General features: G+C 50.7%; 2 protein-coding genes across 2 annotated transcripts; both read right to left on the minus strand.

Moving 5' to 3' along the window:
- Positions 1–10,995: 10,995 nt before the first annotated feature.
- TMED3 (transmembrane p24 trafficking protein 3) lies at positions 10,996–15,546 on the minus strand. Its single transcript, XM_081124397.1, has 3 exons — positions 15,291–15,546; positions 13,703–13,951; positions 10,996–11,688 (listed from the first exon to the last, which is right to left on the minus strand). The coding sequence occupies exons 1-3, from the start codon at positions 15,468–15,470 to the stop codon at positions 11,455–11,457; spliced, it is 663 nt and encodes a 220-aa protein (XP_080980523.1). The 5' UTR covers positions 15,471–15,546; the 3' UTR covers positions 10,996–11,454.
- A 4,684-nt stretch (positions 15,547–20,230) lies between these two features.
- Positions 20,231–21,832, minus strand: ANKRD34C (ankyrin repeat domain 34C; the record flags this gene model as incomplete). Its single annotated transcript, XM_081124636.1, has 1 exon — positions 20,231–21,832. The coding sequence occupies one exon, from the start codon at positions 21,830–21,832 to the stop codon at positions 20,231–20,233; it is 1,602 nt and encodes a 533-aa protein (XP_080980762.1).
- Between the last annotated feature and the right edge of the window lie 3,247 nt (positions 21,833–25,079).

Here is a 25,079-nt window from a genome sequence, read left to right on the forward strand (position 1 = left end):
GTGTTTCGAATTCTGTTGAGGGCGTTCCTGGCAGCGGGCTTTCCAGCGTGCTTGAGACTTTGGGTAAAGGACTCATCGCCCCAGGTCCGTGTGGCCTGTGACAGTACCTGGACCCGCTGCCCTGACAATCGTACTTAGCTCCTGGCTGCTGGTCTGTGGGGTGGTCGGGCTCCGTGCAGCTGCCCCCTGCAGCCAGGCCCAGCCACACCCCCTTCAGCAGTCGCAGGTGTGTGGGGCCTCTCCTGGGCTGGGCCTTTCCCCTCCCAGTGAAGTGTGTGCCCTTGTCCTGTGGACTCATCACGCTGCACCTGCTTCATTATTGGTGAATAAAAACGCAACTGGTTTCTGGATATTTATTTTGTATCTTACTACTTTACTGAATTCATTGATCAGCTCTAGTAGTTTTGTGGTAGCATCTTTGGGCTGCTGTCTACACAGTGCCATGCCATCTGCACATGATGACAGTTAACGTCCTCCTTTCCAGTCTGGATGCCTTTTATTTCTTCCTGTCTGAGCGCTGTGGCCAGGACTTCCAGTGCTACTGCATGTTAATTAAGACTAGTGAACGTAGACACCCGTCTTGTTCCTGGTCTGAAGGGAAACACCTTTAGTTTTTGCCCATTGAGTATGATGCTGGCTGTGGGTTTGGCATATGTGGCCTTTATTACATTGAAGTATGTGCCCTCGGTTCCCACTTTGCTGAGAATTTATATATACACACACACACACACACACACACACATATACATATACAAATACATATACATATGATAAATGGGTACTGGATTTCATCAAATGCTTTTTCCACATTTATTGATATCACCATGTAATTTTTATTTTGTGCTGTATCACATTGATTTATAGATGTCGAGCCATCCTTGTGTTCCAGGAGTAAATCCCACTTGATCGTGGTGTATGATCTCTTTAATGTATTGCCAGATCTGGTGTGCTGATATTTTGTGTAGGATTTTAGCATCTATATTCATCAGGGATATTGGCCTATAATTCTTCCTTTGTGGTCTTTATCTGGGTTTTGAATTGGGATAATGCTGGCCTCATAAAATGAGTTTGGGAGTCTTCCTTCCCCTTGAATTTTTTGGAATAGTTTGAGAAGGATGGGTGTGTGTTCTTTGAATGTTTGGAAAATTTCATCTGTGAAGTAAGGCAACAGGTTTTTCGCAGAGAAATAGTTTATCTGTCAGCCAAATAGGAGACTAGAGACAAGGCTCAGGTAAGTCTCCCCAAATAAAGACTTGAAGCAAATTTAAAGAATAAGGGTGAGGAGGGAAGCGTGCATATTTGTTAATTCTAATTCAGGAGGTCTGATTGGAGAGTCTTGGAAGTAAGCCATGTGAGGTATGGGATATGACGGAGGGAACAGAAATTGCATCTGAAAGTTTGATGAGCCCCATGTGTGTCCATATTTGGTCTGGGCACCGGATCGTCCTCATTGAAGGCCCTCTTGCTTTGTAAAGGGCTCTGGGCAACAGCACCTCAGTAGTTGGGTTTTGTGAATTTTGGGTTCCCTCAGGTCAGCTTAGGGTCATCTGGCTGCTTACTGTGCAGACTGTCATCAGCTACGCTGCCTGAGGCTGGTCTGTGCAGGTTCTGAGCCTTCTCAGCACTCCCTAGCCTCTCCGGCTGCGTGGGCAGTTTCAGTGACGGGACGTGTGATGGAAGGAGGCGTGAGTCACGTGGCTGGGGCGTGGGGTGCTGGTGGACAGTGTTGAGCTTGGAGTTTGACAAGACACTGGGGTCTCACTGTCAAGGGCTTTCAGCGGGATGCTGACAAGTCTGCAGGTTACTCTTCGGTTCGGGAGGAGCTGGGGGAGTCTGTCTGCAGCTGCAGATGTAACGTGTGACTGGACTGTGGAGGACAAGGCGATGTGAGTGGAACCTGGAGTGTGTAAGAGGGAGGAAGCCAGGGGGAGGGCCCGGGTTACACAGTAGGTGTAGGAAGAGAATGAAGGAGCAACACTTGAGAAGAATCACAATATTTGTTCGTTGGTTGGCCCTGGGGTAAAGGAGGGCAGCCTAGGATGCATTTTTGGATTGTAAGAAGACTGAGCCGTGGCACCACCACCACCAGGATGGGGATTACAAGCGGGGAGTGGGCTTGGGAGGGAAGAGATGATCTCGGTCTGGGACATGGGGAGATGAAGGTGCCTGTGGGATGTCCAGTGGATAATTAGGTTTGCACCTGATAGTGGCTGGTAAGTGTGATCCAGGTTGGAGGAGGTCTTGGAAGTTGAAGCCATGGGCATAGATGCAATCACTGGGGAATCTGGTGAGACCCACCATCCCAATTTATGTAGCGTTTAGTGTGTGCCAGGCGTGTTTCCCATACGTAGCATGTACTGTTGCATTTGCAGTTGTACGATCCCGAGTCAGTATGTTCCCTTCCACGCACAGATGAGGAGCTGAGGCTCAGAAAGGAGAGGTAACTAGCCTGTGGTGGAGCTCCTACGAGGGGAAGCTCAGATGAAACCCCGTAAAGCCTGAACGAGCACACTTCCAAATTCCCTGGTGTCGTCGGCTCCAAACCCGCTCAGTGCGGAGCAGCGAGGATAAGCACACTAGAGAAAGCAAACGTCTTCCTCAAGGTAAACAATTTGTTTAAACGTGTGGGCAACAGAAGGGTCTCCGTTTCTGTGCCCCCCTGCTCTGGAGCCCTGCGGTAAGGCAGCAGTGGGGCCAGAGTCGGGTGTGGGGCAAACACACAGGCTACCGGGGGGAGGGAGCCAGGCTCCCAATGGCGCAGACGAGGGCACCTGGGCATCAAGGAGAGGTAGGTTCGGGCAGCAGGGCCGAGATGACAGACCCCCGAGTGTGGCTGCAGAATCCTGACCCAGGACCAGCTTTGCCACTTACTTTTGGTGACCTTGGACAGTCCACCTAAGCTCTCTGCGGTTCTGGCTACTCCCCTGTGAAAGGCGAGTGGTGCTCACTTCACAGGTCTGTGGCCTAGTGTGTGTCTCGTGTTTTGATAGATGACCACTGCCAGGAAATGTGCCCAGCATGTGAGCTGATGCATTTAATATAAACTTTATCATGGTAGCCATTTTTAGTGTATAGTTCAGTGGCATTAAGTATATTCACATGTGCAAGCATCACCACCTGCAGAAACGTTCAATTTGCAAAAATGAAACGTGTCCCCATCAAACAGCTCCCTCCCCCCAGCCCCTGAAAACAAGCATTCTGCTTCTATAGCCATGATTCAGAGCACTTGCTGGAATTCATAGAAGTGGCATCATAGAGCATTTGTGCTTTCGTGACTGCGTCATTTTCACTTATCACGTCAAGGGTCATCTGTGTTGTAGCATGTGTCAGAACAGCCTTCCTTTTTAGAGCGAAATAAAAATTCATTGTATGTATACACTTTTTGTTTATCCACTCATCAGCTGGTGGACACTTGTGGTTTCTGTATTTTGGGTATTGTGAATAATACTGCTGTGAGCATCAGTGTACAGTTATCTGTTTGAGACCCTTCTTTTGACATGTATATCCCGAAATGGAGTTGCTGGGTCATATGGTAGTTATTTTTAATTTTTCAAGGAGCCTCCATAGTGGCTGCACCAATTTAAATTCTTACCAGGAGCACACAAGGGATGGCCGCTGTCTCATTATGGTTTGTGTTTCCCTAATGCTTAGTTGAGTGTATCTTCCTGTGCTTTGGAGAAATGCCTGTTCAGGTCCTTCACCCATTTCTATTTTTTTCATCCTCACCTGAGGATATTTTTTCCATTGCTTTTCAGAGAGAGCAGAAGGGGAGGAGAGAGAGATATCGATCTGAGAGAGAGACATTGATTGGTTGCCTCCCGCACGTGCCCTGACCAGGGCCGAAGATCGAGCCTGCAACTGAGGCATGCGTGCTTCGCCAGAATCGAACCTGGGACGTTTTGCCCATTTCTTAATTGGATTGTTTGGTTTCATTTTCACCCTTTCTTGACTGACACAGATTTAATTTTGACCTAGTCCAGTTTATGTATTTTTGTTTTGTTGCTTGTGGTTTTGGTGTCAGTTTATGTAAAAAAAAAATAATAATAATAACCTATCTTCAATGTGAAGTAGGCTCTATTGTCATCATTTTACATAAGTAGGAATTGAGGGTCAGGGTAAATAACTTGTCTGAGTGAACACAGAAAGTGTGTGAAGTGGGTCTTGAACACAAGTGTGTTTGGCTCCAGGGGTCACTCTCTCAAGTACAACGCTCAGGTCATGACACCATTACAAGAATGGACTGGACCCCAGAAGTGAACTCAGAAGTGGTAACTTTGCCTGGAGCTTTGTAGCAAGCAGTGGAGAGAAGGCTAGAGAGTTTGAACCTTCTTACTGTCAGTTTGGACTTTACCTAGAAGATACTTGGGAGCCATCGATGCCCAGGATATGTCTGGAAATGGGACTTTTCAGCTCTTTGCAATGTGGGTTGGAAGGAAAGAATGGAACCCAGGGGCCCGTTTTGGGCCCACTTTTTAGGTCTCTGAACAGCAGCTCAAAGATGCTGTGGAGAATGTCGTTTGGAAGGGAGAGGCATGAATGGAGTCTGGAAGGTAAGGGAAATAGTGAACTTTTATTTGAAATATGTTTGTTTCCTTAGAAAGCTTTGAGTGTGAAATTAACTCACCCTGCACCCCGGGAATACGTAAGCATGGTCATCGTGCACAGGCTTGGCCTGTGGATAAGGTTCGCAAACTGGCAGCTGACTAGCTGAATGTGGCCACATTTATAATCGTCTGAATCGAGGCAACACGCACAGCTTCGCCCAAGCCCCGGCACTATAATGAAGGGCCTATCTGAGTGATCATGGTGGCAGAAATGGCTGGGCCTGTGTCTCCCACGGCATCAGTCGCTGCGCTGGGCGGCCTCTGTAGCCGAGGCAGTCCTCAGGGGCGCACTGCAGCGGTGGGTCTCAGAATCCATCCCATGGGGAGAGAATGAAGGAATGACGTTCCCAACCTCAAGTCCCAGAGCTCCCTGAGCACAAACCCAAGACTGCTGGCTCTGAATCCAGAGGGCGCTCCGGGGAGAAGCTGACAGCCGGTGCAGCGCAGCGCAGCTGTGTGGCCGCTGTGAGGGAGACTGGGCTGTGCTGTTACGAGCTCAGCTCCACAGTCTCACTTGTGCTTCCAATGCAGGTGTCAAAAGGCAGGAGAGCAGCTGGCACGGGTGGCCGACTACAGAGGAGGGAGAGAAAAACTCAGCACCCTCATCACAGGACTCAGGTCGTGGTTCGTCCCAGCAGTGACAGCAGCTACAGGTCTGGGTCCCCTGGCGGCAGTCCCGGCCGTGGTGCTGAGCAGCAGCCCTGTGACCTGGAAGGCAGCACAGACAGGCGCAGTGTGTCCCTGGGGCAGGACACCCAATCTGCCCAGGAGAGCCCACACCTCCGAGAAACACGGACCACCCCCCGAGACTGAAGTCGTTTGAGCCTACTCTTCCAAGCCCAGGCCTCCACCCAGAAAATACTTTAAAAGTGAGTGAACCGCAGAAGAGTCCGGAGGAGAGTGCAGACGCCCAAGTCCTGGTGAGTGGCTCCTGGGTTCCGTCCGTACCACAGTGCAGTTCAGGCTGCCGTCCTGTAGCTCACCCTTTGCCACCTGAGGATGTCGGGCTATTGGAGGGCAGGCAGACATCACTCGGGGACTCAACTTTCTACCTGCGGGGACACGGGCCTCAATAGGCAAACGACGCTGAGGGCTAGTTATCCTTAATACCGGACCAGTGAATGGTGAGAAACCGGCCCTATTTACCTGTCGGGTAGGTTTGCCTGCGCACTTCTGTACATGTGGAGGTTTGGGGGAACCACTTTGGCGACTGTAATATGATGGGTTGTGAGGATGACAGGGTAGGTAAGGTCCTTGGTCTGGGTGGTCATGGGGGAGGGAACACGGCTGGAGGGTGTGGAGCAGCTTCTGCAGTGCCGTGGTCACCTGAGAGCAAAATAAACACACTTGACTGTGCCCTTCAGTGGACTGCTTTTGGTGACTCCAACTCTTCCTATCATTCTGTCTCCAATCTTTCTCCCTCCTATTGTTCTCCTCTTATGTTTTTCCCCTCCCTTCCTCTAGAATCTCTCTCGTCCCACCGCCCTCCATTCTTTCCCTCCATCTCCTATCCTGTATCTCCCCTCTCTCTAGCTTCTATCCAATCCTATGTTACCTATCTCTTCCAGTCTCCTCTCTCTCTCCTGTCCTGTCACTTCCTAACACTGATCTCTCTCCTCTCTCCTGTCATCTCCACTGACTCTCCTCTCTCTCTCTCTCTCCGTCTGTGAGCGCTCTCTAATCCATCATTAATCGTGTCTTCCTTCCCCTTTCTCCTCCTGTCTGTGACTCATTCGGTTCTACACATCACTTCTCTCTCATGTTTTCTGAGACTCAAAGAAGAAAGAGAACGACAGAGAAGAGAGGGAGAATCAGAAAAGGGGGGGACTCAGAAGAGGGGGAGTGACTCAAATGGGAAGAGGAGGAGACTCAGAAATGGAGCGACTTAGAGAACAGGGGGGACGCAAAAGAGGAGTCAGAGAAGAGAGGGGAGACTCAGAAGACAGGGAGACTCAGGAAAGAGGAGACAGAGAGGGAAACCCTTAAGACTCCAAGAGACATCCCGGGGGTCTCGCCTTGCCTTTCCTTCTGGGCTTCCCAGGGCAGGGGAAGACCTTCAAGGCCCCATGTAATGACATGGGCTCCTCAACTGGGGTGGTGCCTGTGGGAGAGGTGATGAGTGGGGGGGAGAGTCGGGGAAAGGTACACAGAGGATCAGGCCTGTGGGAATCACTCATTTTTTGCACAGCGGGAATCTTGCAGAGGAGAAACCTACTCGGAGCATGAACGATTTGGACGGCTCGCCTTGGCTGGTGGTGCTCCGTGTTCAGAGCATTGACCCGTGCACAGAAGGGTTTCAGGTTTGATTCCCTGTCGAGGCACATACCTGGGTTGTAGGTTCCGGCCCTCGCCCTGGTAGCAGATTGATGGCTCTGCCTGTCTGTCTGTCTCTTTCTCGAAACCACCCCATCAGCCTCACCTGCAGCCATTCTGCCCAGGAGACTTTTTTGGTTCTTACAAATTGGGATGCTGCTCAGGATGTGGCCCAGGATGCTGCTCAACATCCTGAAGAATGCCCCTGACTCAGTTCTAGCCCCTCTCAGCAGGAGTAAGAAGTTGTGCCCACCCGGGGCCCGAAGGGGACACACTCCAGGCCCCCAGTGCAGGCCCATCCACCTTTCTGATTGTACCTCTTGAGTCTGCCCCGTGATGAGGTTCTAGCCCTGGTGCCCAGAATCCCAGCAGCAGGCACACACGTCCATGCCCCTGGAGGCAGACGTATAGACATGCCCCGGACTTTGGAGCCTCAAACGCCCCGGGACTCACTTTCACCCTATCAACCATACTTGGGAGCCTTACCTGCCTGTCCAACAACACAGTGACAGTGCTCTCCCAGAGTCTCGGGGGAACCATAGACATCCACACACCTGATGAGCAGCCCACCTCTACAGACACTCATCTCAGCCCCACCCTAGTGACCATGGTCTTAAAGACAGTCTTGTCCACTAGAGGATGGACAGAACCCCCGCCCAGTTCAGCTCTTGGGAACAGGCCTGACAACAGCAAATGCCACTATGGCCCTCCCGCAGCCATGTAACCCAGCTCCAACTCTTGTTTTGCAGCGAGGCCGTGTCATCTCCCTGTGTTTGCTCCTTCAGATGCACAGAGATCAACACAGGCTATGGGATGACAGGAAAGCAAGCGAAGACGACATCACTAAATGAAATGAACAAAGCTCCAGTAACTGACCCCAAAGGTAAATAATTCAAAGTAATTTCCTAAAATAAACTTAATGAGATACAAGAGAACCTAGATCTATAAACGAATCAGGAAAACAATGCGGGAATAAGATAAATTTAATAAGAAACAGGACTCATAAAAATGGGCAAAGGCCCTGAATAGACAGTTTTTCAGAGAAGATGTACAAATGGTGAGTAGGCACATGAAAGGCTACACGCTCAGCTGCCAAGGAGGGGAGAAAAGGGAGCCCCGTGCACGGCGGTGGGACTGTGGAAGGGTGCAGCCACCCTGGAAACAGTGTGGAGTTTCTTCAAATAATGAAAAAGAGAACTACTGTATTATCTAGCAGTTCCCCTTCTTGGAATATAGCCGAAGGAAATAACACTATGTGGAAGAGATACCGGCACCCCCCTGTTCGTGGCATCATTAAGATGGGCGTCTGTGTGTGTACATACATACACACATATGTACATGTATATGTGGTTGACCCTTGAATGATGCAGGTTTCAAATGTGTGGGTTCACTTGTAAGTGGATTTTTTTCAACCAACCCCATGCAGTTCAAAGGGTCAATTGTACATGTAACGGAATGACCTTCACCCATAAGAAATGAAATCCTGACATTTGGAACAACATGGGTGGACTTTAAGGGATTATGCTCAATGAAAGAAGAGAGATACTGTATGAGCTCACTTACATGTGGATCTAAAATAAAGCAAAAAACATTAAAAAGTTCAGATTTTTAGTTACTAGAGGCATAGGTGGGTGAGGTGAAATTGGATGGAGATGGTACAAAGGTAAACTTCCAGCTGTAGGTAAGTACGAGGGGTGTAACGTACAACAGGACTACAGCGAACGCTGCTGCGCGGTGTCAGAGAGAATGCTAAGCATCCTGAGCACGAGGAGTTTGTTTTCCTTGTGTAACTACATGGGATGATGGATGCTGACAAGTTACTGTGGTAACCGTCACAGCGTATGTAAAGTCATGCTGCACACCTTAAGTTACACAAGTACTATGTCAACTTATGTCAATAAAACTGGGAACTGATGCCACAGAAGTACAAAGGATCACAGAATTATGAACAATTATACAGCAACAAACTGTATATCCAAAAAGATAAATTCCTAGAAACATGTGATCTGTGAGTACCAAGTAATCTGATCAGACCAATACCGAGGAAGGGGAATGAGGCACAACCACAGATCCACCAACACAAATGCCCAGGGCCGGCTGCTTCATGGTGACTTCCACCAAACCTTTAAGAAAGGGTTAGTGCCCGTCGTTCTCAAACTACCCAAATATTGGAAAGGGTGCACCTCCAAACTCAATGAGGCCAGCGTTAGCCACCTATCAAAGCCAGATAAGGACACTGAAAGGAAATTGCACATCAATATTTCTGATCAATATAAATATAAAAATCCTCAGCGAAACACTGAGCCCCTGGCCCACCCCAGCCCTTTCCAAAGGCTTTTCCATACAAATAGCTTGGTCTTGGCTCATGCTGCCGACTTCCCTAAAATCTCTCAAACCAGCATCTGGCCTTCACCTACCCCACCCTGTACCTCTCCGGAGTGGCTCCAGGCCCAGCACCAGTGGCAGCCCACCTTGGTTTGTAGCTTGGCCTCTCCCAGGCACCTGCAAGCCCAGCACAAATAGCAGCCATCTGCAGGTTGCTTTGTAGCTCATGGTGCATGGTGCATGGCCCCAGGCAGGGGACAGGTGGTGGCTGACCTTAGCCTGCACCGCCCAGGAGACCCCAGAGTCAGGGCACCCAGTGGACAGCTTTAGATCACACCAAAGCACCACCCAAACACCTCCACGAGCCACACACTCAAGGAGTGGGCTCAGTGGGTACCTGAGCCCAGCTGAAGTGAGTTCTGCTCCATGGGGTTGGCCCCTGCACAGCAAATCCTCCATGGTGGTCATGGCCAGTCCTTGCAGCCGACTGTACTGGAGTAGATCCCTCCCATCAACGTGCCAACGGCAATCGAGGTTCAATTATAACAGGAGGACACACACACCCCCCACATGGAGGTGTACGTGGAACACCCAGGTGACGGGGGAGGCAGCCAAAATGAGGACAAGGAAACGTGTCCTGAGTGAAATAACAAAAAAAACTCCAAAATAGAACTAAGCAGAATGGAGACAAGCAATCTACCAGATGCAGAGTTGAAAACACTGGTTGTAAGAATACTCGATGACCTGTGACAACTGCAACAGGAGACAGGAGATTTTATTAAAGAGACAGAAAACATAAAACACCCATCAGCCCCAGCCAGAGGGGCTCAACGTTGTCCTGTGCACTGAAAGGCTGCCAGTCCAGTTCCTGGTCAGGGCGCACACACGGGTTCCAGGTTTGATCCCCAGTCAGGGTATGTAGGGAAGGCAGCTGACCACGTTCCTCATCTCTCTCCCTCCGAAGCATGGCCTTGGGTGAGGGTTTAAAGAAATAGAAATGAAGACACAGAGGGAATCCACAGGAGATGAGATGAACCAAGTCAGCGATGTGGGAAGGGAGCCGAGAGCACCACACAAAACAGGAAAAAAAGAATTCGCAAAGTGAGGCGAGCCCGGCTGGCGCGGCTCAGTGCTTGAGCGTCAGCCTGATCCAGGAGGTCACGGTTCAGTTCCTGGTCAGGACACAGGCCCAGGTTTCAGGTTCAATCCCCAGCAGGGGGCGTGCAGGGGACAGCCGATCAGTGACTCTCATCATGGATGTCTCTCCCTCTCCCTTCCTCTCTCTGAAATCAATAATTATTTAAAAAATGAGGCCAGTTTAAGGGGCCTCTGGAACATCAAGAGGAACAACATTCGCAGCATAGGGGTGCCATAAAAATGGAGACGAGGAACTGAAACCTATTTGAAGAAATAGTGATGGAAAACGTCCATAACCTGGTGACAGACATGGACATAAATAAGACAATGAAGGACCCGGCAACTCCACTTATTTCCATGTGCTGCTTTCAACCCCTACATTTGGATGAAATGACTGGGTCATTGATAGTGATCTCTGGGGTCCGAGACCACAAAATAACCAAGTCTCCGTTGCCCTGCTTTCGTTCAGCCAGGAGGAAAGCAGTTTACTTCCTCCCCACGGCCACCCACAGCATCCCACACATCTCCAGGGCATCACTCGCTCTGACACTCTGATGATTTATACACACAGCCATGCTCCCACTGGGCAAAGCAATAAAAGCACGTCTCCACGGTGCTCGCTCACGCCGCATCTTTATTAGCCAGAGCCCCACCTCCTAGAAGACACACAGCTGACCCACGGCACCTAGTGCCCACTCCGTTCCGGCGTGCAGGGCTGACGGCACCATCGCTGGGCCTGGTTTCCTCAGGTACACAGAGCTCTGTCGGAGGCAAGGCCAGACTGGGGGTCCCTTTCCTCTCCCCACTGGACAGGACACGCACAGGCGAGATGACCCAGGCACCATGGAGCAGAGCGAGTGGCCCTCCCTCCCTCCCACGTAGTCCATCTGACTACAGACTTCATTCAGTATCATCCATGCCACGCAGTTGGGTACCGTCTGAGCTCTGTGCACGGAAGGAGAGGCGAGCGCACGTCTGCCACACCCGGGGTCGCACCCACAGCCCACAGGAGCCTGTGACCGAGGAGAGCTCTTCCATCCTGGGGCGTGAGGGACCCCGGCGCAGGACGCCCCAGCTAGGAGGGGACCGCCCTGACAGGCCGCTTTTCCATGAAGAAACTTTTCAGCAGCAGCACCTGGCTGACACTGACCACAAATAGGGCGATGGTCTCGCCCACAGACCAGTAAGAGACCCGGCTATTCAGGTCTTCGGCCCGGGCCCGGTCCTGGGCCTCCCGGAGCCGGTAATGCGTCTGGGAGTCGATCACGGTCCTCAGGGCCTCGTGAATGGTCACACAGGCAGACTCCATCTGGGCGGGAAGAGAAGAGCGGTCACGTTGCTAACCCTGCGCCCAGCACACAGCAAGTGTCAACATCCACTGAACACTCCAGGCTTTACTTAACCCTCCTGATGGCAAGGACAGCACCATCCAACCTCGCACGCCCACCACCTGGCACCGTGTGCAGAGTCAGTGCCCACCACGGGCAGGTGACAGCTCTCGGAGGTGGACACTAAGGGACCGCCATTCGAGGCGGAGGGCAGAGGAACAGAAGTAGAAGGACACAGCTTGCTTGAGGCTGGGCAGAAGGAAGTGCAGATCACTTTCCTGCAACCAAATCAAAGTAATTCCGAGCCTCCAGGAAAGAACTTCTCTACCCCGCTCATCCCCCGTGCCTTTTCTCTACTGAGTGGTTCCCACTGGCTAGAGAGGAAAGCCCTGCCGCTCTGCTCCGGAGGCTCCCCAGATCTTCAGAACAGACGCTGTTTCATCAGCGGCCCACGAAACTCAAGAGCATGGGCTGTGGAAGAGCTCACACGCAAGACACACCCTGGGCCGGATCTTTGCTGGCGGTGTCCACCGAGCTTCCTGTGAGTGGCCACTAGTCACCTGTGACTGCTGAGCACTACAAATGTTGCTAGAGAGCAAACAAGGAAGTAAAGTTTTAAATGTAATAGGATGAAGAGAGGGGCCACCGTACGGGACTGCGTGAGCCTCACTGGCCTCCCAGCTGCCTAGGGAAGGTGAAGACTCAGCATGTGAGCCCACGGCCAAAGCCACAGAGCAGCGGAGCATGCGGCCACCCTGGAGGGCAGCCTGGCAGGTAATCTGGTCTCGACAGACCCAGGTGCTCTGACTTTGGTTCTGGAACAAGTGCAGCCATAGGTGGCCATTCCTGTCTTGCAGGTCTCCCTGGGCCTTGTCACTCAGTCACCTGCCCACTGTGTGGATACAGGGCAAATAACACAGAGCCTACATGTGGGAGGAGGGAGGAGCTTAGAAAGCAGGAGGGAACGAAGTCGGCTGGGATCAGATTATAACCAGCCTGGAGAGCCATTGGTGACAGCGATAACCATCTGTCTGCCAAATTGTTCACCATTTCTCTATCGAGTGTGCACTTGTTGCCAGGAGCCCAACCAGGACTAAACTTCCCAACCCTCTTCCATCCAGACTGGTCACGTGGTTCTTTCCCAACTATGGGGTATGAGTGGAATGTGTATTACTTTTGAGCCAGGGTTTTTAAGAAGCAGGTGCACCTTCCTCAGTCTCTCCTTCCTTTGGTGGCTAGAGGCAAGGGGCTCAGAAGTCCTAAGGGACAGTAGAAGATGACACAAGAGAGAGCCTGGATTCCTGAGTCATTCCATGGAGCAAAGGTCTCCACCCCTAATCCCACTCTCTAGGTTACTGAGGAAAAAAACTGTGTTAAGCCATTGATATTTGGGGTTTATGTGTTACAGCAACTTGTGTTATCCTAGCTAATAAACCATACAGAGCGGGACTTTATTCCTTATGATGCAGACATGTTATATAAGCAGAAAGACACATGCTACAAGTACTTAAGAGAGCAGTGCTGTGGCCCAGCCAGTGTGGCTCAGTGGTTGAGCGTTGTCCCATGCACCAAGAGGTCACAGGTTCGATTCCCAGCCAGGGCACATGCCCCAGTTGCAGGCTCGATCCCCAGTAGGGGGCATGCAGGAGGCAGCCGATGCATTTTTCTCTCTCATCAATGTTTCTCTCCCTCCCTCCCCCTTCCTCTCCAAAATATCAATAAAAATATATTTTAAGAAAAGGAAGTGGTGCTGTGAGTAGGACTGAATGGGAACGCAGGAATAGCACAGAGTCCGGCAGGGATGCGGTTAGAGAATGGAGAGGAGGGTCAGGAGAACACGGTGTCCTCTAGGGCTGGATGGGAACAGATGGGCAGACCCAACACAGACTGCAGCTGGGAGCCAGGTGGACGGTGACTCTGCTCACCAGCCACGGCAGGGACAGGCCGGGGGTGGAGGGGGTTCCACCAGGAGTGTCGCTGCGAATGTCCACTCACCTGGGTGAGAGCTGTGACCCTGTTCCCCATTTCTGGGAGAATGGGGGGCTCATCGCCCACTTGTAAGTCAAAATAGACGGTCTTGTGAGAGAAGGTAGAAAACTCATTACTGAAGCAAAACTGATAAACACCCTTGACCTCAGCCTGGTAGGTGAAGCTGTCGTACTGCTTCTTGGTTTCCCTGTAGATGGTGTTCCCCAGGGGGTCCTCCACATAGCAGTCAACGTCATAGTGGCCTCCACTGATGACCTGGCAACCACAAAAGACACCCGCGGTCTGCGTTTACCAGAGGGCAACCACCACTCACTAAATGCCCACCAGGCACTGTGACTGGACTTCAGAAACATGCCATTTAATGACCCTTCACAACCGTCTAAAGTGGGTGCTGAGACACTCCCATTTCACAGACGGGGACACGGGCTGAGAAGGGTTATGTAAGCTGGCTATGGTCCCACTGCTTGGAAAGACAAGGCTTAAGCTTTGAGTCCATTAGCCTCATCCTTCCCACTTGACAAAACAGGAAACAGGTCCAAGACTAAGTCACCTGCTGAGCAGGTCTAGTCGGTATTAATTTTATTACTGACAGAACGAAAGAATAGGCAACTAGACAGCAAGCACTTGCAGAATCAGTGATACCAGAGGTGGGAGAGTTCTGGGGATCATTCTGTTCAAACTCTTAGGAAACAAAGTTACGACCCACACAGGTGGTCAGTGCTATACCCAAGACCCCTCAAAGCCTCTACCTGCTTCCAGCCTTTGGAATGTCCTCTTTGTCTCGATGGAAGAATCCGCTTTGTGAGCACTGATATTCCTGCTGCTGGGGTACTTAAAGCCAGATGGCCTCTCAGGCCTCTCCAGCCTCAAAAACAATCACTTTTTGGTGACTATACCCAGCTGCACCCTGTTAACTCAGCCACAATGTGTGTACAATGTCCACAGAGTTGTGAACGTGGTCAAATCTGGAACTCAGACACCAACCATCACACATGCACAAGCCTCTGTAGCCAGAGAGGGCCCATCAGTGGGCCAGCCCACTGCTGCTGCTGGGGCCACCTCATCTTTTGAATGCCAGCCAGTCCAGGTGCAGGGGACTTTCCAGGTACATTCCACTCAGCCCCCCAAGCCTAGATCTGCTCACTAACTCTTAAGGGCAGGACCTGCTCCCCAAAACTGTGAGCCCTGAGCTCTCTCAAAAGAGCCAAAAGTATAAGCACAGGGGAACTTTTCTGAGCCACACAGCAAAAGCCTTGTCTTGCAGTCACAACAGGGCTCCAAGGCTGCGCTGAGACACCCTTTCTAAAGCGCCCATTCCCATCCCTTCTGGGCTCACCCTGAGGACGACTTTAAACGCTGGGGGGAAGGGGAAGATAAAACCACGAACCCACTTCCTCTCGCTGCCGTTTTTCAGTGTGCCCGGGGACAGAGCCCGCGTCCAGCTGACCACAGGGGGCACTCCTTAGAGTCCTGGAGCCTGCAGGGGTTCTTCTGGCCAGCTCCCAGGGGTGCAGGGCCCGCCCCCGAACATCCCCATCCTGCGCAGCCCGCCCGGTGCCAGGCAACGCCTGGAGGCGGTGGAGCGAGGCCCCACCTGGTAGTCCAGGGAGAACCTGGCGCCCTGCTCCACGTCCTCGTGGAAGCACTGCTTGGCGCTGTCCGGCAGCTCGAAGGTGAGCTCGGCGCCCCACGGCCGCTCCGCCTGCAGCACGAGCAGCAGCAGCAGCAGCAGCAGCTGCGGGGCGGACGCGGACCGCGGGGCCGCAGGGTCCATGGTGGTCGGCTCTGCAGATGCGACACAAAGAGAGGCTGCGCGGGACAGACGTGGCGCTTCCGGGAGTGCTGCGGCCCAGTGCGCAGGCGCGGCAGAGGTGGGCGGGACCTACAGCGGCGCCCGACGCCCACCGCCCGGCCCCCAGGCTCGCGCCAGCCTCCGGGCTGCAGGGCGCCGAGCGGGCGGGCGCCCTCCACCGAGGCCCGGCTTTGGACCCTCCCTACGGCCCCGGCGTCACCATCTTTCTCCTCTCCCCTCCCCAGTCCTGTCAACATCCCCCTTTTCTCCCGTGAGTCACTGGACTTTAACAATGATTTCAGAAAACCCACCCACCCCACAGCCGGTCTGCGGGGACTGGCCACAGAACCTCCCACGGAGGCTCCAGGGGACTGTCGCAGACTCCTTCCTCCCGGTGCTGACCTGACCAGGTACCACTGCAGCTGTAACACTCATCCTGTTTCCCAGAGCACGGTGTTGCCCCTGCTGTATGCACGGTCCCCGGTGTTGCCCCTGCTGTATGCATGCCATGTGGTACCTTCAAGCTAGGACCACAGGACACGGGAGGCTCTGAATTTCACTAACATTTCCATTTCTTTACTTTTCTAAATCAAGTTAAAACGAATTCCAGCCCTCCCCAGTTAACAAAGATGATGAGAAAGTCCATCTCGGGCATGGTAGGTTGTCTGCACTGATTCCATGAAGACGTATTTTTAAAAATTAATCCTAACCAGAGGAGTGAGGATATTTTTTCCACTGACTTTTTTAGAAAGTGGAAGGAAAGGAGGGAGGGGGAGAGAGACACACAATGCTTCAGAGACACATCCACTGGTTGCCTTCCACACATGCGGGCGGGGATTGTACCTGCAACCCTCCGGAGTGCAGGCCGAGGCTCTAACCACTGAGCGACTCTGGCCAGGGCCCGTGAGGATCTTCAAAGTGCACATCACTCAGGCCCAGGGAGCCCTTTGGTCCTCACGGTCACCAATCACCTTGCTGATGTCCACTATCCTCCTAGGCAAGTGGCTCAGAGCCTCCCTGCCAAGCTGGACCCAGCCCCAGCTGCCGGCAACGCACCAAACAGCCACACCCTCTGAGGTGAGGTAAGGAGCAAGGCCCACTCAAGGGGACGCCGAACTTCTAGGCCTTTTGTCCATCTTGGGGATGCACTCGGTCCCTCCCTCCAGGCGGGCCAATGTGGCCTTGTCCCTGTCCACTTCCCCGTCACTGTTTTCTCGCTCTTTGGAGGGCCCCTCATCATCTCTTTTCAAAGGATTTGGAAACAGTACTGGCTTCCCTCCCCTGAAGACAGGAGTGGGGGGAAGGCATGCTCAAACTAGTCCCCTTTTCTTTCTTTTCTGTTGACATAATTTGCTTCAAGGGTCTAGGGGAGAACCGTGCAGAGAATCAGGAGGTCTGGGTGAAATCTGAATCACAGAACTCCACATGGAGTTCTTCCAGGTCGTTCACTTGACACTTACTGCTCTGCCCCTGAATAAGAGCTCAGGGAAATCAGCTTGTGCTGTCACTCACAGACACAGAAACAGGGCCCAAGGAGGGACATCCAGTGACCCTTAAGTCCCTGCCAGTAGCAGACAGCAGAGCCTGGGGGACCCTGAGCAGCGAGAACAGAGTAAAGAAACTCACCCCACAGCAGCAATGGTCCTTCTCATTCTGTTTTTAAAAACAGGAGAGGGACAAAGAATCTTAAAAGCAGCAAGAGAAAAGCACTTAGTTACCTACAAGGGAGCTTCCATAAGGCTGTCCGCTGATTTCTCAACAGAGACCTTGCAGGCCGGAAGGCAGTGGCAGGAAATATTCAAAGTGAGGAAAAGCAAGAGCCTACAACCAAGACTACCCAGCACAGCCATCGTTTAGAATTGAAGCTACAGAGCTCCACAGATAAGAACAAGCCAAAGGAGTTTATCACCACCAGACCAGCATTACATGAAATGTTAAAGGGTCTTTATGAAGAGGAGAAAAAAAAAATAGATAAAAAGTATGAACAATAAAATGGGCATACATACATATCCACCAACAACTGAATCTGAAAAAACAGAAGAGAAACTATAATACTTGTGTAATTAAAAATAAAATTACATGTGCATAAAACACTGGGTGTTTGCTAAGGTGGATGTTACAGGGCAGTCATGTCAATCCCATCTTGAGACGGTAACTTTCACAATTCAGATCTCACTAAGAAAAATGAGAAATACTATGGAAGGATCGCAATATATCTTTTACTGACATGGCAGAAATATCTAAATAGTTCCACTACATGTATTTTAACACGTCTCTGAGCACACTGTCAGTTTGAGACTAGGATGTGACACGAGAGAATGAGTTCGAGCAACACATGATATACATGAAGTACCCACACACAAGGAGGAGGGCAGAGACAGCCTGGGTTTTGCAGGGTACCGTTTACTCGATGGAACTCTAAGAGAGTCAACCATGGATTTTAACAAACAAACAAAAGGAGGCTTTGGGAATACCTAGAAATTAAACCAAAGTTCCAGACTTTAAACTTCAGACTCACATTCTATATGTTATCAATGTTCTGGAGTCTTATATAGGTAGGTTACTGAAATTATAGCTTGCAGCTAACTTCTGTAGTGACTCTGGGATTCCAAAAAATAAAAGCTAATCTCTGATCTAGGAAGCATGTTTAACACATGCTTTTAAAGAGCATTCTCGTGAGGTTTGTTGCCATGGACCCAAATGCCTATTTATGCACTAACATGATAAAGTATCGTGGTGGCGGTGCTAGCTTGAACAGTCTAATTCAGCTAATGCGTCATCAGGTAGTGATGAAACAAGACACAATCATGATACCCGTCTAGAGAAGGCCAAAGGAAAGGTCACAGCCAGTGGATGCAAGCGACGTGTGGCATGATAGGACTCATTTGTGCAATGGACAGGCTATTCCGTCCGAATGGGCAACTTGTCATAGTTAGTGCTTCACCTAAGCTAATTTCTAGGAATGTACCACATTCACTACATATGACAAAGTAGGCTTTCAAATCTTAGCTAAACATTTAGAAAAATTCTGTGCAGTACCGTACTAAACCCACAGTTAGATACTATTAGCAGGAGTTAGGCTCAACTGGCACTAAAAGTAGTTGGGAAAGTACTTATAATGTAGAGTGAGTGAGTGAGTGAGTGAGTGTGTGTGTGTGTGTGTGTGTTCAATGAACTACTGCGCGCAATGGTGGTCTGTACGGTCCTCCTTAATGCATTTAGGGCTGTGTCCTGGACTGTAATCACATCCACTTGGTAAGAACTGTTAGTGACCACATGGATTTTGAGCGCACTAACCCAGGTTGCCCAGCCCTGGATTCTCCCTAGCTTATGTGCTTTTCTTCTCTTCCTAAAAACTACAGGAGGCCATTAGTACTCATACGTATGTGTATTGGCCAAGCATCCTAAGGCCTGAGTTATGTATGGATCTGTCATCTTACTAAAGCACAATCTGAATGGCCTTTAAGTCTGTGGGAGATTCTAGCTCACCAGCCAGACCCACACCTCCATGAAGCTCTGCTTTTTCTTTTTTTTTTTAATTACTTTTGAATATTTTTACTGATTTCAAAGAGAGGAAGGAAGAGGGAGAGAGAGAAACATCGGTGATGAGAGAGAATCCTCCAACAGCTGCCTCCTGCACGTCCTCTACTGGGGATAGAGCCTGAAAACCCGGGCATGTGCCCTGACCAGGAATCAAACTGTGACCTCCTAGTTCATGGATGTATGCTGAACCACTGAGCCACACCGGCCAGGCAGCTGCTCTGCATGCACTTCTTGACATATTTCTACCTTGGACATGGTAATTCTCCTAGAATACTGGTGATCGATCGAGGTGATGCTGCCCCCAGGAGATGTGTCTGACCACGTCTGGAGACATTTTTGGTTGTTACAATGAGGGGACAATGCTGCTGGAATCTAGTGGGTAGAAGCCAAAAATCCTGCTAACCCTACAATGCACAGGACGTGTGTGTAGCCTCCACCACCAGCAACAAAAAATGATCCAGCCTAAATGTCAATAGTGCTGAGGCTGAGCATGTGCTCACCTAAAGGAATTACTAAAAAATAAACACTTGTTTTATTTATAAGCACTTTTGTTTGGGATATTCAGAAGAATCTCTAGCAAATGTCATTATAGGAATGGTGTGACATGGAGCTCCAGTGGCAGAGCTCATTTTCCTTAGCAGATGAGTTTAGGCTCGGAATTTATAGACCCAGGTGCCAGACCCTCTCTGATGGCATCTCTGCTCCTTCGAGTGTAACACAGAGACCAGGTTTAGTAGCTCAGGGCCTGTTCTTTAGTGCTGGCACATGCTAACAACGGTGAAAGCCTCATTTTCTTTGCAGGCACTTTGTCGATTCATTGCAAAGGACATATTTCAGGTACCATCTTATGAATGAAATTCTTGTTTGTCTGACAGAAAATAATGGGCGTGAACAACCTAGATCACTGTACTTGCCATGTTACTTTCAAACTCCAAATGGTCTCCTCCTTTGGAGAATTTTTTTGGAGGCCAGGCCACTTCATCTCCAAAACCCAAATGCCCTGAGCTCTTTTCAAGTAGGCCATATAAAAACCCAGAGATGATTTCAGAAGAGAGACGCGACACCATCTCCACAGCATATAAAGAGACCACACACACCAGCATTAAGGAACGGTCGAGATGCCAAGAATGGGCATGGCTGTGTGTGTGGTAACTTTTGTAAATCCCATGGATTAAAAACAGACAGAGACCTAAAAGCTCCTAGGTCATGATCTCTTCAAAGTCAGACAGCTGCCTCATCTGCTCGGCCTGCATGGAATGCCTCCTGAGCAGCTGCTTCTTACTTCTCAAGTCAACTCTCTTTGGTGAACTTGGACCCACAGGAACCATGAATTTTAAGCCACTAGCAAGTGGAGAAGCAGGTTTGCTGCTAGATCGAATATCTGGGACTGGTGGGTTCAGGTTGACATTTAAAGGTGGAAGGAAGCCAGGCCTGGTGTGAGAAACTAGGTCTAGCAGCACAGTCCCAGAACCTCGTCTTTCTAGAGGATGCAGGGGCCTGCGGCGCACCGAGCTGGGGGACGTGCTGGCCACGCCGTCCACAGATTCCCGGGAGCCACGGAAGAGAGCCAGGTGGGAGCCGGTGAGCTTCTTTCTGTCTAAGGGGCCTCTGCCTGATTCCAGGGCAATGGTGTTGGGTGGGTTGACCCCTGTCTGTAAATCTAAATCACAGAGGTCACCTTCCAGCTGTTTAAGGGACGCCATGTCTTTGAGAGTAGAGGGTCCCGGTGGACCCAGACAGCCCTTCTCTTGGTCATCAGGGAGAGTTCTTCTGGCCAGACGAGGGTGGGGAGCCTGGCCTTTCTCATGGTCTGCCTTCCAGGAAGCCAGGGCTGGAGAGGCTGGGACCTTCAGAACTGGCTCCGTGACTGTGGGGAAGAGAGTGGGGTCTTTGCCGTCGATACTGCTGGTCCTGGAGAGGGGCGCCCTCCTGGGGAAGGACACATCACTAATACTCTTGATGGCCTCACCCTCTGTGCTGGCACCACGGGTCTCATCCTGGGATGTGGGGACGGCCGGCACGGAGGCTGCGACCAAGCCCCAGGGTTCTGACTGGAGCCTCTTCAGCTGAGGCAAACGGGTCCTTTTGAGGCTCCCAACTTTCCTAGTGGGTGACCCAGGCTCGTTTAGAGCCTTGGAGGTATTATAAGCACTTGGATGTCCTGTTTGGAGGCTAAAGATGTCATCTTCTTTCTCACGAGGTGGAGAATCCAGGCCAGGAGCCATCAGTTTGATATCCGAGGGAGAGGCGCACAGCCCAGGTGACTGTCTGCCCTCCGCTCTAGGTGATGGAGGAACATTAAGATACTGCGTGGTGGTTTTGGTGCCGGAAGACGATTTGTCCATTGTTATAATGATCACCTCCTTCCCTCTGGCTTTGCAGGCATCAAGGAGACATCTCAACGCATCCTTATCATCAGCATTGATTGCGTAAACCAGAGCGGAGGCCCCAGTGTGGTCCTCGAGGCTGGGGTCCGCCCCGTTCCCCAGCAGCAAGGAGACCACCTCTGCCCCAGCCCTCCCGATGCACGCGTGGATGAGAGCGGTCTTGCCGGACTTGTCCTGAATGTTGGGGTCGGCCCTGTTGTCCAGCAGGTACCTCACCATCTTGGCCTTGCTGACGCTCTGCTGGTCCACATGCTGGGTGATGCACGCCACCATGAGCGCTGTCTCGCCCTTGTCGTTGCTCTCGTTGATGTATGCCCCCCCTTCCAGGAGGAGTCTGGTCAGCCGCAGCCTCCCCAGCCACACGGCCTTTAAAAGTGAGTTTCCATCAGTCCTCAGCTCCGTGTGGTCATCCATCCTATGGCTACGGCTCAGCGTCTCTGAGCCACAGTGGTGATCAGACCTAGCGAGGGAAGAAGAGAGGAAACATCACGTGCTCTCCAGCTGACCTAGCGGCTGTCGGAGGGTCTGTGCACAGGTGACCCCAAGCCTGGGCCCAGGTATCCATCAGTCATGAGGAGCAGTAGGCTACCTCATAAATGACTGTGAAGATTAAATAAGGCAGTGTACATGAAACACTTCACCACATGGAAAGCAGCTCCCATAATGCCCAGCATACTGGTAAGCAATAAAAATTGCAAGCCGCTGCCCAGCCGGTGTTGTTCAGTGGTTGAGTGTAGATCCATGAACCAGGAGGTCATGGTTCGATTCCTGGTCAGGGCACATGCCCAGGTTGTGGGCTCAATCCCCAGTAGGGGGTATGCAGGAGGCGGCTGATCAATGACTCTCTCATCATTGATATTTCTCTCTCTCTCTCTCCCTCCCTCTCCCTCCCTCTGAAATCAATAAAAACATATTCTAAAAAAATGCAAGCTGTTATGGCATTGACTGCACAACACTTACCGCAAACGTAGTTAAAGAAACTTTGTTTACAGCCTGTCAGCACTGTTCAAGTCTGTGCTCCCTAAGGAAAGGCCGCCTCTGCTGTGTCCACTGTGGTGGCCTCGGCATTTTAGCCAAAGCACAGTCTTTTTCAAAAAGACTGGTGGGAAATGCACCAAAATGTTCTTTTTGTTCTGGGTAACAGGGTTATGGATAGTTTTTACTTTCTTCTTTCCACTGTCTTCCTTAAAATAAGCATGTATCACTGTGATAACAGAGGAAACCAGAAAAAAAGTATTATAAAACAAAAAATCAATCCGGCCCTAGCCGGTCTGCCTCAGTGGTTAGAGCATTGGCCCACGGACTGAAGGGTCTCAGGTTTGATTGTGGTCAAGGGCACATGCCTTGGTTGCAGGCTCTATCCTTGGCCCTGGTCTAGCAGTGTGCAGGAAGCAACCAGTCAATGTCTCTCTCCCTCCCTTCCACTTTCTCTGAAAAGCAATGGAAAAAATATCCTCAGGTTAGGGTTAAAAAAGAAGAAGAAATCAATCGGACTCTCTCTCCAGGTTGTGGTCTCCACTCTCCAGCAGATGTCAGGATTCTCATCCTTGTTCACACTTCTGGGCCTGTTCCAAGGATGCCATGCTACGTTCGTCCCTCTGGTTTAAACGGAGACAAGGCCAGGGTGAATCGGAGACTGTGCTTTTGTTCACAAATACTAGGAAATAAAGCTCACACCAGAGCTTCCTGGGCTGAGACCTGTCAGGTCTGGGTTTTCTGTTTGGTTTCCCCATGTCAGTTACTTATTTCCTGGACTCAAGACCCTCCAAACAGGGCGTTGCTTGAGACAGCTGGAGTCCACGGGTGAGAAGAGGGGTGCCCCAGGAGTGTTCGTGGACAGCGTCGTCAGTGACATCCTCTTCAAAATATGGACTCCTTCCTGTACGAGGGGCCAAAGGTGGGTCCGCTTGCTGGGCGACTGTGGGCAGCATCCGTGGTGGCAGAGTGGCTGGCTCATCGGGGACATCAGAGGGGTGCTCTAGGCCAGAGCCAGCCCTGCACTGTGTGCCACTGGAGAGGCACTGGGGTCACAGGCAGGTCATTTGCTCGTTCGTCAGAAACATTTAGCACCCTAGTCCCGTGCACAAGGCTTTGATGGTTTTCAGGCCAAGCCTCACCATGTCAAATGAATGGTGGTGTTGTCCCTATTGTGTAGATGAGAAGGTAGAGGCCCGGAGGTCAGTACACAGATCAGGGGCAAACTCGGGGTCAACTTCAGAGCCTTATGCCCACAAGCCTCCCACCCAGTCTACTGTATGTTTATAAAAAATCAGTTTTTAAGTTAGTACATGATAAACTCAAGTTATATAACAGAGTATGTAATAGAAAGATCTTATGGCTAAAGGAATGTGGTGGAGAAGAGGTCATATAACTAAGGGTAGGTGGCAGGGAGGAGGTCCCTGAGGCCCCAGTCTCCTAGTCTCTCTTCTTGATTTATTACGTATCCTTCTCAAGGTACTTTATGTGTATCTGAAATACAGGGGTTACCTCCACATGGACTTCTCCACGCTGTCAGCCCCTCCTCAAAGTGACTCTCCTCTTCCCAGTCACTATGGCTAACAATCTAGTCTGTACCTTTCTGTCTCGGATCATTTTCTACTTCTTACATATGCACTCTTCTGATAACTACATCTATGTCTAATTTTGTTGCAATTCTGTTTGTGTGTTCCTGTGAGATTTCCTGTACAAATGCCACCACCCAAGGACACTGTGTTATTAAATATATTCCCAAGTGTCTGTTTCCTCTCTCTCCACCTCTATAGTTTTCTTTCTTTAGTCTCCTACTGATTTCTCTCTCCCTCCTGTTTCTGTCATTTTAACTCTCCTGTGGGCCTACATATGATCATTTAATTAAAGTCCCAATAAGCTTGTTAGACCCCAAGTGCAAAGCATTTGAAGCAGAATTTCCAAGGACTGAGTAAAGGGAACAGGACATGCACGGAAACTGCTGCCTCCGTCCACCAAGGGCCCGTCCCCTCCTGCCCCAACCAGCCCCTCCACACTAGAATCTGGCTTTTTCCCAAATGCCCCACTTTTGCTTTTTCTTCCTCTTAGATTCATGTTTCTTATTATCAGGCTTCCCTGTTCTTTAATTATTCAGCATCCTTCAAACCTCAGCTCAAACATTACTTCCTCTCATCAAGAGGAAAATCACTCAAGATAGAACTCAGAGCCGGACTGTATAAAGGATTCCTACAAATCACTTCCTCCACAAAGGAAAACACAAATGCCCAATAAGCACAGAAAAAAGATGCTCAACCTCGTTACTACTCAAGGAAATCAAATTAAAGCACAATGAGATACCACTGCCCCCTCCCCGGCAGGCTAAACCAAGACAGAGGGACAGCACGGAGGAGGGAGCAGGACGGAGGCAAGGAGTCTGGGTCGTTACCCGAGGCCTGGAATATCTAGCCCATCTATGAATGTAGCATTGTCTCTGTGCAGTGAACTACTTTCCAGGTTGTCTATGACCATTTTTCACTGTAGGCCTCCCAACTGAAACTCCTTAAGTGACAGAAATGCAAGAGCTTCGCTGGAGAACAGAATCAGATCCTTACCTCATTCTCGTAGCCCAGATAAAATGTGCTGAGCCCACGTTAACCGCTGGTAAGCCGCATTACCTTACACTTTTCACGTCAAGAATATAGGGTTTGAAAGATGG

The sequence above is a fragment of the Miniopterus schreibersii genome (genome assembly GCF_964146895.1).
Source record: "Miniopterus schreibersii genome assembly, chromosome: 22".
Classification (NCBI taxonomy): Eukaryota; Metazoa; Chordata; class Mammalia; order Chiroptera; family Miniopteridae; genus Miniopterus; species Miniopterus schreibersii.

What these genes read in the sequence shown, in the direction of transcription:
- TMED3 (XM_081124397.1), bottom strand. Translation starts at nt 15,470, where the DNA reads ATGGACCCTGCGGCCCCGCGGTCCGCGTCCGCCCCGCAGCTGCTGCTG. An exon ending in GGTTCTCCCTGGACTACCAG is followed by an intron (nt 13,952 to 15,290) that starts GTGGGGCCTCGC and finishes TGTGGTTGCCAG; the next exon opens with GTCATCAGTGGAGGCCACTA. An exon ending in GGGTCACAGCTCTCACCCAG is followed by an intron (nt 11,689 to 13,702) that starts GTGAGTGGACAT and finishes CTTCCCGCCCAG; the next exon opens with ATGGAGTCTGCCTGTGTGAC.